The 15,333-nt window shown below is 29.1% G+C and overlaps 1 protein-coding gene and 1 pseudogene across 2 annotated transcripts; one reads left to right on the forward strand and one right to left on the reverse strand.

Annotated features, from left to right (window-relative positions):
- Positions 1–1,754: 1,754 nt before the first annotated feature.
- On the reverse strand, positions 1,755–7,915 carry LOC145191331 (glutathione hydrolase 1 proenzyme-like). Of its 2 annotated transcripts, XM_090066200.1 has the most exons (11): positions 7,693–7,809; positions 7,400–7,545; positions 7,111–7,224; positions 6,870–7,011; positions 6,253–6,481; positions 5,956–6,154; positions 5,491–5,795; positions 4,620–4,774; positions 4,278–4,465; positions 2,291–2,528; positions 1,755–2,220 (listed from the first exon to the last, which is right to left on the reverse strand). In XM_090066200.1, exons 3-11 carry the CDS (start codon positions 7,125–7,127, stop codon positions 1,951–1,953), a joined length of 1,743 nt encoding a protein of 580 aa, XP_089922326.1. In that variant the 5' UTR covers positions 7,128–7,224; positions 7,400–7,545; positions 7,693–7,809; the 3' UTR covers positions 1,755–1,950. The 2 variants fall into 2 exon arrangements, with proteins under 2 accessions (XP_089922326.1, XP_089922325.1); XM_090066199.1 differs by lacking the exon at positions 7,400–7,545 and having other exon boundaries at positions 7,693–7,915.
- A 5,303-nt stretch (positions 7,916–13,218) lies between these two features.
- LOC149881976 (uncharacterized) lies at positions 13,219–15,295 on the forward strand (annotated as a pseudogene).
- Positions 15,296–15,333: the final 38 nt, after the last annotated feature.

Raw genomic sequence — 15,333 nt, forward strand, 5'->3', positions numbered from 1 at the left:
AAACAGAGCGCATGTTAGAATTGGTTTCAAAAATTTCGTTCCGGAGATTTTTTACTCAAAGATGAGCAGCGTGCTGGTCGGCTTTCTGAAGTTGATGGTGATGAAATCAAAGTACAAGATGATCGCTCTATAACTGTTCGAGAAATTGTAGAGAGGTTAAATCTCACAAAACTATTGAAAAGCACTTGAAAAGTCTTGGACTTGTTAAGAAGATTGAGGTTTGGTTGTCTCATGATTTGAAAGAGATTCATTTGACACAACAAATCAATATTTGTGATATGCACCTTAAGCGCAATGAAATTAACCCTTTCTTGAAGCAAATCATTACTGCTGATGAAAAATGGGCTGTCTCCAGTAACATCATTCAAAAACGATCATGGTGCAAGCAACATGAACCACCACAAACCACATCAAAACCTGAGTTGCATCAAAAAAAGATCATGCAGTCAATATGGTGGGATTACAAAGGTGTTGTGTATTTTGAGCTGCTTCCGAGGAACCAAACAATCGATTCTGAGGTTAACTGTCGACAGCTAATGAATCTGGAAGAATCAATCAAGGAAAAACGGCCGGAATTGGTAAATTGGAGAGGAATAGTAAGTGAAGTAGTAAGTGAAACCCATAAAAGTATCACAAAAAACTTTTCAGTTCTTTTCAACTTTTTCCTTTTCAACTTTTTTCAGTTCAGTTCAACTTTTCGAGTTACTCGAAAAGTTTTTTGTGATACTTTTATGGGTTGGTAGTAGCAACCAAACAATACGATAATTAACATCATATTTGAATTAATATATGTCAAAATTAGCACAAAATAAAATGACATTGACATATACCAATGTCCATGTTGATTAAAGTAATATGCCAAAATCTCTATGTCAAATATATGTCATTTAAAGATTAAACCGCAAAAAGGTCTAATTATGAATCCTATTACAACCATCACATCAAAAGATTGCTGCCAATAATGTAAAAAAAAATATAAACTTTAGATTATATTTTATTAACAGCAAAAACCAAAAATAAAATTTTAAAGTATGTATTGACTGCATTTTCCTATTTTCCTTAAATTTTGCAAATCATTTTTTCTTGTCGAAGCTGTCCATCAAGTTTTCGATTCAAAAGTCTTCTTCTTCATCTTTACACTTTATTTTTACACTTTGAATAATCAATTATGACTATTTGTAATATGCTAAATTTATGTTGATGTTATTTGTTTTATATGCCAATTCAAATGAAACATTAATTTTCTATGTCAAAAATTAATTTTTTGATTGCTAAAATAATTGGCAGCTAGACGCTAATACCGATGAGTTGCGAAGTAAAAATAATATCCGGCACATATTGAGAAAACTCAATATGTGCCGGATATTATTTTTACTTCACAACTCATTAACATCAAAGATTTTTGCTTCAAAAACTTTCCATAACAGAAACTTAGTTTTAATAGGTATAGACTTTTCACTTCAAATCAGGTTACACTTTTTTTACCCACAGTTTTCTCAATATTTCTCTTATTATTTGAATACTCTGAGTCTCGGACATGTATATATATAGCCAACTTTAAAATGCGTGTTTTTGCTTTATCTATAAACAATTAGCTTAAAATAGAATGCTTTTAACTTTTATTAATGCTAAAAATGCGCAGAATTATATTATTTTTCAGAAGCAACAACAAGTAAAGAATTTAAAAATTAGGAAAGTTGTTATGATGTATATATTTATCTTGTGGTGTGTATATGAAAAATGGACACATTGTCTTGGATTTTTCCAAATTTTTTGTAAAGTTTTTTGTGAAAAAGATTATACAAATATTTCCTGTTTTTTTAAAACAATTTTGTCTTTTCTCAAAATTTCTTATTATCATGTCAAGACATGACACAGTCAGTTTGTAAATAGAAAATTTTATTTGCTCTGAGAAAATGATGTAAACAAAAAGTTGTTAATAATTGAATTCTAGTACCCTGCAGCTTTCCCCTGCTTTCTTGGATCTGACATGGCATAAATTTTACCGTCTATAACATAAATTGCTTGAATGACAGCATGCGCACTTGAATTTTTAATCTCGTGACCTTTCTTTTCTAGAGCTTTCCTCAGATTTGCTGGTAAAGCGTATTCTACAGGTATCTCTGATTGAATGTAGCCCGGCGAAAACGTGTGTTGCACCCGGACATCATTTACTGCGTCCGCCAAACTGTAATTAAGCCATAGAACTTTCATGATGACCTAATAAATGAGTTTTGTCACATTTATTATTTTATTAAATTTAAACAGTTTGCTACAAAAATTGACTAACCCATGCAGTTGAAAGTGTTATTCGTGTTCCTCCAGATCCCCCAACAACCATCACTACATCTCCTCGCTTGTTAAGGATAATTGTAGGACAAGTTGACGATAGAGGGCGTTTGCCAGGTCCTGGATAGTTTACAACTGGAGTTGGATAACTCTCACCAAATGTAGCTTTAGTAAAGAAATCAGCAAGCTCATTGTTGAAACAAATTCCTGACATTAAGGAACAAAATTTGGCTCCAAAGCTGTAAATACAAAATTACAAAAATCTTCTGGTGTTTTTCTAATAACCTATAAAGCATACATACATACATAGATACATACATAGATGCATACATAGATACATAGATACATAGATACATAGATACATAGATACATACATACATACATACATACATACATACATACATACATACATACATACATACATACATACATACATACATACATACATACATACATACATACATACATACATACATACATACATACATACATACATACATACATACATACATACATACATACATACATACATACATACATACATACATACATACATACATACATACATACATACATACATACATACATACATACATACATACATACATACATACATACATACATACATACATACATACATACATACATACATACATACATACATACATACATACATACATACATACATACATACATACATACATACATACATACATACATACATACATACATACATACATACATACATACATACATACATACATACATACATACATACATACATACATACATACATACATACATACATACATACATACATACATACATACATACATACATACATACATACATACATACATACATACATACATACATACATACATACATACATACATACATACATACATAGCTACAACATATTGTAAAACCTAGAATTAAAAGTTAAATCTGAGAGATGCTACAATAAAATCAAACACATTTTAAAGGAATTTGCCTACAACACTTTTTTTACGTTAGGTGATATTTATATGTCAGGTGGTATTCAAATGCTTTGGTAATACCAGCTCTAAAAGATCCACCAGAGGTTCTTAAAAGGTTTTGTCTTAAGATAATTGTACTTTAAACAAAGAGGCTTTTATGTTAGTTCTGGCTCATATATATACTTAAAATACATACTTATAGTACCACTGAAAATCCGTTTAGTGTTTAAATAATGTAAAAACAGAAATTCATTAGAGCAGAAAGTTGTATTGAACAAAAAAAACCATGCTTTCTTCATTAATCTCTTCACTAGCTCGCGGTTCAGCTTTTTACTGAAAATGAAAATCCAATAAGAATCTGATAAATGATTTTCATGAAAAAAAAAAAAAAAAACTGGAAGAAATAGTTTTATGACAACTAAAAAAAAAACATATCTAACTGGAAGAAATACCAGGTTTTATGACAACCAAAAAAAGAAATTATTAAAAGACATGTGATACTCAGTTTTATGGATTTATGACAGCAATAACTGCAGCTGAAGACATCAAAAAGAAAAAAAATACATAGATATAAAGAGAAATACCATTCTGCAAGATGGAGTTAAAAAGGTTTTTATGAGTTGATTGTGTGAACTGCAAGATTCTTGATTAATGTAAAAAGCACATGCAAGAGAAACAAATGAATTTGAAAACTTAGTCTTTTTACATTAATTCAATAGACCGTATTGTTTGTGGGGGAGCTTGGTTTTTTGTTTTAATGTTACTAAAGTTGTTTATATCAATATTTTTAAGTTTTTTTTTTTGACTAAAACAAATTAAAAATGGTTGATAAAGTTGTTATTACATCTGATAAAAAAATTATTGAGAAAAAAAGAACTAAAAAAAGTCTTATGCGCGTGTTTTTTTTAGAAACCGTGATGATTAGTAAAAATGAAAGAAAAATGTTTAAAACCAGAAGTTTGAACGACTTACAACGTTAAACAAAAGTTAAAGTAATTTCTTCCTTACGCATAGTTGATGGTATCAGTAGCAGCAACTGCATTCCCTTCTTTATCAATAACTGAGACATGAGTTGTTCCTGAATCTTCACTTTTGGTAAAAAAAGGATCGTAAAAACTATTCTTTTGAGTAATAGAATCATTTATTTTCAATCGCTTTTGTTCTGCTTTTTTATCATCCAAAATATCATCAACTAACTAAATGAACAATTCGAATTTAGTGAATGGAAACCATTCTCTGATTGGCAAAGAACTTTAGTTTGTATATCTATGAAAATTGGTTGAAATTTACAACCGTGTTCTAAATAAATCAACAGAAATTAGAAAAATTTCTTAATTCTATAAATTTCACCTTTTTGAAATCGGTTTGATTTTCGGGTGGGATTTTATCTGGATCGCCTAAATGCGGTCGTAAAGCGTAGCTGAACTTGAATGCTTCAACCATACGATGGTAATTCAAAAGTTTTTTATCAAATGTTGTAAAGTCTTCCTTTGTCCAATTAAACCCTGAAAATTTAAACCCAATAAATTTAAAATTAAACTTCGCAGAACTAAACACTTAAAGTTAAACTCTTGCATTTCCAAAAAAGATTGCAAAAATTGTTCTAAGCAAATTTTATAAAAATGATGACATACTTTAAATAAGAAGAGATGAAAAAAATGTCTCTTTGTAGAGACAAAAATTAATTATTAAATTTCGGAATTTAGTTGAATCGCAAAAAGTATTTAATGAGAATTCAAAAAGATATTTACATAATGAAGAAAATAACTTTTGAAAATCAAAAAACTATGAAAGAAGAAAAAACTTTTTAAAATAAAATCATTTTAAAATAAAATCATTTTAAAATAAAATCATTTTAAAATAAAATCATTTTAAAATAATATCATTCTGAAAGAATATCATTTTAAAATAAAATCATTTTAAAATAATATCATTCTGAAAGAATATCATTTTAAAATAAAACTGTTTTGAAATAATATTTTTTTTAGACTTCTGAGAGCTCATGATTCAATTGTTTTGCTCAGCCTTCAAAGGTATCTTAAAAAGTTATCTTCACTTGTTATCTTCCGGCCGACCAAACACATAAAACATAATAAATGTTTTAACAGAAATAAAAATATATCACAATCCTTGTTGTTCAATGAGCATCATTAAAAAAATCGCTTACTTATTTAAGAGAGCTTTTTTTTAATGTTATTAGTAATGTATTCCATAAAAGCACCTTGTAGAATCTTTAATATAGACATCAAAATTACTCCTCCTCCAGGTAAAGGAGATGTAAGCAACGTATACTCTCCCAATTTCATTTGAATGGGTAGCTCTTCTTTAACTTTATACGTTTTAAGATCACTAAGTGTCATGTTTCCATTATGAGCGACAACGTCATCAATAAATCCTTGCGCTAGCTCGCCGCTATGAAGGGCATCAGAATTGTCACGAACTTTACGAAGCGTCTCAGCTAACTTTTTAAGAACAATAATTTCACCTTCTTTTTTCCACGACCCATCTTTATTCATGAGAATCTCCCTAAATAACCAAAATCATAATCTCCCGAAATTGGTTATAATTACAAAGTGAAACTTTTGTAACTAAGTTTTATGTTTTATAAACAATTTTGTTTAATAGAAAGTTTTGAACGAAGCTTCTCATAATTCTTAAATAGTTGTGATAAAAAAAATTATGTGACCTATATCCTTGGTCTTGTTCTAGATATTTTTTTGTCTTTGAATCCATCATGTTTTTGTACATATGGTTGCCCATAGGAAATCCTTTTTCAGCTAATTCAATTGAAGGTGTGACAAGTCTTGCCCATTTTAACTTTCCAAACTCCTCGTGCACTTTTTTTAAACCACGAAGTTCACCAGGCACACCAACTGCTAAACCGCCTATTATAAAAATCATCTTATAATCAACTTTAAAGAAATAACGATAAAAAGTGGAAATTAAAGATCAATAGTTAACATTAGCAACATAATTAACATAACTACGCTTTTTAAAGTGTCGTTTTTGTCAAAAGCATCCGCACGGAGAGACGCAGGTGCTGACTCTCTGTAGTTGAACACATAACCTTTATTCTTTCGTCGATTGTAAAAGGTCATAAAACCACCACCGCTTATACCAGTAGAATGCAAATTAATTACTCCTGTACAGAGCAAACTGGCTATTGCAGCATCAACTGCGTGACCTCCTTCAATAAGAACATCACGACCAATCTGTAAGATTCAATTAGGGTGTTTTGATGTGATTTTTTTAATTTTTTCTCCTTCCGAGATTAATCATTATAAAAAATGACGTAAACTTTAAAGTAGTTTTTAAAATAATAAGAATAAGTAATGCTAAAAAGAACTATAATTCTTTTCGTAAATAAAAAGATTTTCTTAGAAATAAAATTTTCTCCTTGCATCAAACATACTTTTTATTTGCTCTTTACTCCGTAAAAAAATAAATAAATAAAAGAGTTCGTTTAAAAGATTGTCAAAGAGTGATCAAGTGGGTATCAATAGGAAACATTTTAAATTCGTTTTGTTTGGTATAAATATATCTGAAGCAAAGTTGTTATTTTATCAAATGTCTTAGATAAATTGCAAGCGTAATAAAAACCTCTGAACATTTTTGTGCGTCTGCGGCAACGGCACCACTTTTATAATAGCTTGTCTGCTTCTTCTTTTTTTTAACCCCGAGCTCAAGACCGAGAATAATTGCAAAAACAATCACCACCAAGACAACTATCACTGGTAGAAATCTAAAGAAGGTTTTTAGACAACAACAGAAAAAAAAAAAAGTATTAAAAAGAAATAATTTAAAGCATCGACAACTATGATAACAATATGAAATCTCGTACATTTTTACTTTGACCATGGTTAGATGCAAATAAAATGCGATTCAGATCTTAAATGATGTATGTCAAACAACCGTCGATTGACCTCGGGAAATCTTTATCAAAAGAAACGATAATCTAAATATTACGGAAATTAAAGTCAGTGTTATGGAAAAAAGGTTTTCTTCATTTGTACGTCTCCAATTTAAAATTTCATAAAAGCTTTAGTTTATTGATTGGAAAATAAGTTTTATATTTTATTAATTAAATTTTACACTAAAAAAAAAAACTTTTTATTAAAAAAGTTTACGACCTTTGAATATTTCACGCTTAAAAAAAAGCGGTAGGTTTAACCCGCTGGTTTTATCAAAAGGAATGTGCAAATATTTTACTCCAAAAAAAAAAACAACAAGAAGCGATTTGGTCGGTTTACTCCATTCTTCTCGACATATTGGATAGCTATATAGTAAATATATTTTTTATAGTTTTTATGTGTGTTGTATATATAAATATTAGATTTCATATTGTGTTACTAATTGTAATAAAATAATAGAATTATCAATTCTTATAATATCAATTACAACTAACACCTAATTTTCTACTGACCAAAATTTATTCTTTTTCTTCTCTTTCATTTTTCATGTTTGTGCAGTAGAGTTAGAAAAAATCTTATAGTATAAACTTTTTTGTGCTCCAAAACTTTTCATATTTTCCGTTAAGTTTCATGCATGATTTTCTAATCATGCAATAATGAAATATGATAAACTTTCAACAAATTACTAATGTAAATAACAAGGTCGTACTGATCTTTTCATGTTTACATAATAATGAAGATTATTTAAGAATTTCACTTTTGATTAAATATTAATACCGTGTTTTTAAATATATAAGTGTTCTTATTTGTTATGGCTTATCATTTTTAACTAAACATATGTTAAATGAATGCCCTACCACGAGGGCATTTCTCTTAACCTAGATTGGTCAAGTTGTCAAATTTTAAACGGTGTTTGTAAAATTGCTCACGGCCACGTTTAAAACTGTTTTCGCTTTTTGTTGAATAGAGCATATTTTTAACTAGTGCTACGTATTTTAAATATGTGTGTGTGTTGTGTGTGTGTGTTTCAAAAATTGAAAAAGATATTTAAAAAAGAATAAGACTAGTCAAATAAGAAAGTTAATGACAAAAATATTTACTAATTAGCCAGAAAATAATGCATAGAGTAGGTAAAAAAGACTTATAAAAAAAAGAAACCGAAGGCTGTGCACAAGACTAAACCACCATCAATGGTTAATGAAAAATGAAATAACGAAAAAAATATAACTACTAGTCCCAGTCTCCCTTACTACCTACAACTGTTAAGAGCGAGGGCAAAGTGACCTAATAATGGCCGGGTCTTATTAAGGAGCCAAATTTGGGTCAGCTTTTGTTACATTTATTTATTTTGCGGGACATTTACCTAGTTGATAAATATTATTTCGTGCTTCTTTGATATATCTATGTTTTATTTGAGCTTTTGTAAATTTTTCTGTTAGTCTTGATTTTTTAGAAATCTTATTTTTGTCAAGGTAGAAGTAAATATTTTAATCCGGCGGTAGTCATTTTTTGTTTTTTTCAAGCAACTTTGATACGCATTTAACGAAGTATTCCTTCGTGTACGGCTTTATGATATATTTTGATCTGTTTTGTTAGTTTATTATGTTTATGTAAACTGTTTTATTTGTCAACACACGAAAGGAAGAAGCATAAATGTAGCCCAAACTCAAAAATCTCAAATAGTCTCATTAATAGCCACCCGTTTGACCAAATAAGAGCCGTGGCTCTTATATGGTACTAACGTGGCTAATATTAGGAACTTAGTGTAATTTATACTGTATAAACACACACAAGTACTGATTAACATTAAATTAGTATATAGCTAGTAAATATATAAAATAGTAACTTATCTATACATATATATACATACATATATATATATATATATATATATATATATATATATATATTAGGTACGCGGAAATAGCGATTTACGGAACCGATTTTTATGCTAAAATTTTGGCTCCCACTTTTTTAACTTTTTAAGTTAAAAAGTTGTTATAACTTTGTCAAATCTAATCCAAATGCCTAAACCTTGGTATCAAAAGATAGATGTAAAAGTAGGCTACAAGTTCACATAACTCTATAGATAGAAGGGGTGTATAGAGGGCCAGAGGGGCGAACCGGAACACCATCGTAACCTTAAAAAATACAAGTTTTTCACACGAAAGAGTGTTTTTCTGATAAAATATGTTATCTTTATACACAAAAAGTTAATCTAATTTGCTTCCATTCCATTTCCAAATATCAGTGGTCTTTTTTAGATTAAAGGGTGGACGTTGAAAAGGTGAACAAGGGATTACAAGACAGAATTTACACTATTTCTTACTGGAAAAAAGATGAGACAGATATGGAAGCTGCTGAATATAAGATGAAAAAAATACAGCTTGCTGCTGATGTTATAACAGGTGAATTAATATTTTCCTAAATGGAATATAAATATTATTGATATGTTATTTTATTTTTAATATTGATAATTTCAAGTATACAGATAAGTAAAATAATAAATAATAGTCATAACATAATAATAATAATCAATAAAAGTTAATAATGAAAAACATAAAAACTTTAAAACAAGATATTCATTAAAAGTTAAAACATATCAGCAATAACAGAAAGTTAATAAAACTAAGTAATAAAATTATATATATATATATATATATATATATATATATATATATATATATATATATATATATATATATATATATATATATATATATATGTATATTTGAATATACATAAAATATACTTGAATATATATAAAATATATTATATAAAATATTTTTGTTTTTTGTATATTTAAAGATTACCGACAGAGGACCGCAAGTTTTGTAGCTTGCAAGTATAGTACAACAAGTTGTGTAGCTTGCAAAAAGAGTACTGAAAGTTTTTTAGCTTGCAAATATGGTTCAGCAAGTTGTGTAGCTTGCAAAATATTTTTGATAGACGGCTCTGGCTTACCTTCACGTGTTGTCTATTGTTAAAAATGATTTATTTAGTTTCATTATTGGAATTTTAAATAATATCATTTACTAAAAGCCAAGACATAAATTTATTATATTTTGTATTTTAAAAATTTTTAAAATTTATTCTATCTTTGGATTATTTTTAGGGTGGATACTCCAACTTGCATCTTGTAATGTGGTAAGATTTGTAAGGTAATGCCTCTCTTTTTAAATAAACACAATTTAAAAACATTTTCAAGCTTAAATAAGAATTGAAGGGGGAACGTTGGGCATGGCACATGCCCCTTCCCTAACTAACATAGTAAAATAATCTTGAATACTTATTTCTCTTTTTCCATAAACTCTATTTAAAACCTTTATTCATATATATTTAAAAATTTTTTTTTAGGTTGGATAAGGCTTGGCGGGGGGGGGGGGAGGGCGGGGCGGGGCGTTAAGCTTTGCACATGCCCCGCCCCTAATGTCAATTTATACACCACTTGTATATGATGTAAAGTAAGAAAATATAATTTAAACTTTTTAACACAAAATATAATAAGTGCTTTTTAGGTTTAATTATGTTTAAGAATGTAACATTTCACTACGAGGGTGTTAAAACATAACAAAGTCGTCCACCCTTTAATCTAAAAAAGACCACTGATATTTGGAAATGGAATGGAAGCAAATTAGATTAACTTTTTTTGTATAAAGATAACATATTTTATCAGAAAAATACTCTTTCGTGTGAAAAACTTGTATTTTTTAAGGTTACGATGGTGTTCCGGTTCGCCCCTCTGGCCCTCTATACACCCCTTCTATCTATAGAGTTATGTGAACTTGTAGCCTACTTTTACATCTATCTTTTGATACCAAGGTTTAGGCATTTGGATAAGATTTGACAAAGTTATAACAATTTCAGTGCAAAAAAAAAATTTTTTTGGAACCAATTTCTTCAATAAATCCATATATCGAAATTTTGCTACTAAAAACGTCATAACTTTTTTTTAAATTGTTCGTTTTTAATAATTTTTTCACCTTTAAAATACTGTATTGAAGGGCTTTCTAATGATATATAACATTTTAGTATATGCTTAGTTTTAAAAAATTAGTCCACGTACCTATATATATATATATATATATATACACTGCAGGCCAAATGTTTCCGGACACTTGGATTTTGTTTAATTTTTTAACTCAAACTCCCATAATTATTTCAATAAAATTCAAATACCATATTTATTTTTTAAAAGATACATATAGTTACTATTTAAGAAAAAAAAAGACAAAAAAATGAAATAAAAGAGATACTAACAACACTATTATTATTAAACTGTCTTTTCGTCAAAAAATAACCCACGAGTTTTTATCACTTTTTTTGCGATCCGTGGCATCCTATTTATTAATTTATTTATTATTTCGGGTCTAATGATAACCAGGATTCTTCTAACATTTGCCACAGGTGCTCTTTGGATGTTGGGCATTTTTGTCTGACCTTTCTGTCCTATTCTTCCCACAGTAACTCTATTGGGTTCAAATCTGGTGATTGGGCTGGCCAGGTCATGTTTTTGAGAACACCATTATCCTCTTTTTTCTTTATATAGTTCTTATATAATTTTGAGGTGTGTTTAGGGTCAATGTCCTGCATAAAAACAAAACCACGACCAATAGTTCTTAAGCCAGAAGGTATAGCATTGTTTTCTAGAATTATTTTATATTGTTCTTTTTTCATAAAACCCTCAATTTTAACTAGGTCACCTACACCAGCTGAAGAAAAACATCCCCATAGCATAACTGGCCCACCACCATGCTTGATTTTCGGCACTAAACACTCTGGGATCATTTTTTCTTTTGTTGTTCTGCTGATGCAAATTCTACGTCTTTGCCCCAACAGTTCAAATTTGGACTCGTCGGTCCATAGTACTTTTCCCCAGTCTTCTTCTGTCCAATTTTGGTGGTCTATAGCCCATTGTAACCTTTTCTTTTTATTTCCAATCCGTAGCAACGGTTTCCTGACCACTATATGACCAGAAAGTCCTGCTTGTCTAAGACGTCGTTTCGTAGTGGTTAATATTATAGATTTTGAATGACTCCTATTAAAGCCTGAAGTTATTTCCGGGGCCGTAAGTCTTCGATTTCTTTTACTCATCAATATTATACTATTATCTTCAGCTTTTGTTGTCTTTCGTGGTCTATCAGATCTTTTTTTGTCTTCAAAAATGCCTGTTTCTTTCCATCGTTTGATGGTATCTTGTACAGTACTTCTGGCAACTTGTAAATTTTTGCAAATTTTACGAACTGAATAACTTTCTTTATGCAATGTAATTATTTCAGAAAGTTTTGCAACCGTTAAAGTAGATTTTTTACCCATATTTTTAATTAAATAGTCGAATTATAAAGTTTTAAAATTTTTTTGAAGATTTTTTAATACAACCGTCATTAATACCAAATGAAAACTAAACAAAACTAAATATTCTTAATCATTTTAGTCGGATATCATTATATTATAAATATTTCCTTCATGTTTCAACAAATAAATAGCTTTAACAAGACCAAACTCTTAAGAGTAATGTAACGTTATATATATCAAGTTAAAATAAGCAATTAAAAAAACAAACTTATTTATGTAAGTTTGAGGCCAGTAATACCTAATTACTGACCTTAAACTTACATAAACACTTAAAATTAAGTTTAAGTATTATAAATAATATTATTGATTAATTTAATGATACAGGATCGATTTTAGCTTTTTATATAAAAAATATAAATATAAATATATATATATATATATATATATATATATATATATATATATATATATATATATATATATATATATATATATATATATATATATATATATATATATATATATATATATATATATATATAATATCATTTTTAAGTCTTATACTATATTTTAAAGCTTGTATATTATTTCTTTAAGTTGTTTTAATCATGGAAAGCACAAAATGGAACAAGAAAATAAAAAATAAAACTGCCTCTAGTTTTAACTCAAAGTTTACCTAGAAAGTGACAAAGATTAAGGGATTTCAGTGGTCTAGTGTTGATATGAAAAATGCAATTGCAGCTGTTGAAAATAGTTCAATGTCACAACAAGAAGCTGCATTACAATTCAATGTTCCCCGGTCAACTCTTGGTAAATATTTTAGAGAAGATTCAGTTCTTGTTGTTAGACCTGGACCTTGTCCAATATTATCTAGCAATTTAGAGAACAAGTTAGTTGAATATGCAGCAACAAGGGCTACACTTGGATTTGGATTTGGAAAAAGACAATTTAAAAAATATGCTTTTGATTTAGCCATGAAACAAAATTTAAAGTTTAAACATTCAACTCCTTCAGAAAAATGGTGGCGCTCATTCAATAAGCGACATAAAAATTTAGTTTTGCGAAAGCCTGAAGGTAATTCATCAGTTCGCCATCAATGCATGTCTGTTCAAAAAGTAGAAAAATATTTCTATTCACTTCATGAAGTTTTGCAGGAGACTCATGCACTTTTAAAACCATCTTTGATTTGGAATATGGATGATTCCGGGTTACAGATGGACTTTAAACCTCCAAAAATAATTGCAAAAAGAGGTGCAAAACACCTTCAATCTCGTACAACAGGAAAACGTGAAACCATAACCATTATTGCTGCTATAAATGCTGCAGGTGATTTAGTGCCTCCACATTTAATAGCAAAAGGTAAAACGATTAGGTCTCTTCAATCTTTTAATACTACAGATGCACCTTCAGGCTCAAATTAGAGTTTTAGTGAAACAGGTTTGACAAAGCAAGAGATTGCTTATCTTTGGTTCACCAATACTTTCTTGCCTAACATAGGCAGAGATAGGCCACAAGTTCTCATAGTTGATGGTCACGATTCTCATAACTCAGTTGAATTATTGTCTGTTGCAATTGAAAATAATATTCATATTGTGGAAATGCCAGCACATTGTTCGCATTGGCTCCAGCCGCTAGATCGAACAGTATTTGGTCCTCTTAAAACATATTACAATCAAATCTGTTATGAATTGATAAATGAAAATCCTGGAGTTACTGTTGACAAGCCTAATTTTTGTGGTCTTTTCAAGAAAGCCTGGGACCAAGCCCTCACAGCTGATAACATTATTTCAGGGTTTCAATCGTGTGGCATATATCCATACAATCCATCTGCTATTTCAAGCACAGTTTACTTGCCTAATTCTGTCTATTCCATACAACAACTGCTTGATGAAAATGATCTGCTTGAATCAAGTTTGCAACCCATCAAAACTGACACTAGAATAGCAACATCAGAAAATTTGATATAAGTGGGAGTTGATTTTGAAATAGAATCAAGCACAAATAAATCTGAAAATACATCTGAATATAAAAAAACATATAACTCTGATTTGGTAAACCTTAACAATAATACTACTTCTTTGGTTTGGGATACTTATTTAACACATGAGCAGTTTTCAACTTTCAACTTCTGTATCCAGAATAGTTATGACATTCCAGATCCTTTGTATAAAGTATATAAAGAACTCAAACTAAAAAAGAGTTCATGCATAAAGGATGTTTTTGGCATAGATATTCCAGTGTCAAATGAAAACACAGATCTTCCTATTCCAATTCTAAACGAAACCATTGTTCAGTCAAATTCTATGCCAAATGAAATCACAGGCCAGCCTTGTTATTTGACCAATGAATTCCCCTCTCATTACAATCAGATGCTAAATGAAGCTATTGTTCAGCCTATTCTGACACCAATTCAGTCTTGTACAAAGGGTTCTGCTAATGATAGTGACAATGATATTTTGCCTTATCCAAAGATATATACTATCAAGTCAAAAGAAAATCGAAGAAAGGTTCAAAAATATTTTGTATTAACTTCACAAGAAGCTATGCAATCGAAATTGAGTGATGAGGAAAAGAAAAAAAATAAAGTCAAAGCAACTGAAAAAAAAATATTAAAAAAGAAAAAAGAAAAAGAACAACAGAAGAAAGAGACACAAAAATTATCTAAAAAAGCTAATTTAGTTCAAGAGATTAATAGCAATTAAAAAATTTCTCAACTGATTTTTTTATTTCCTATTTGATACACTAGCTAGATTCGAATAACAAATAAACACTCCGTTAAAGTACTGCTATAAACCAAGAAAAAAATATTTTTTAGCAAAACAGAGTATATTTTGCTATACTCTTTTTACTAAAAAATA

Source organism: Hydra viridissima, unplaced genomic scaffold (genome assembly GCF_058129835.1).
Source record: "Hydra viridissima isolate aposymbiotic clone 2 unplaced genomic scaffold, HvirCarnegie_v1 scaffold_11, whole genome shotgun sequence".
Classification (NCBI taxonomy): domain Eukaryota; kingdom Metazoa; phylum Cnidaria; class Hydrozoa; order Anthoathecata; family Hydridae; genus Hydra; species Hydra viridissima.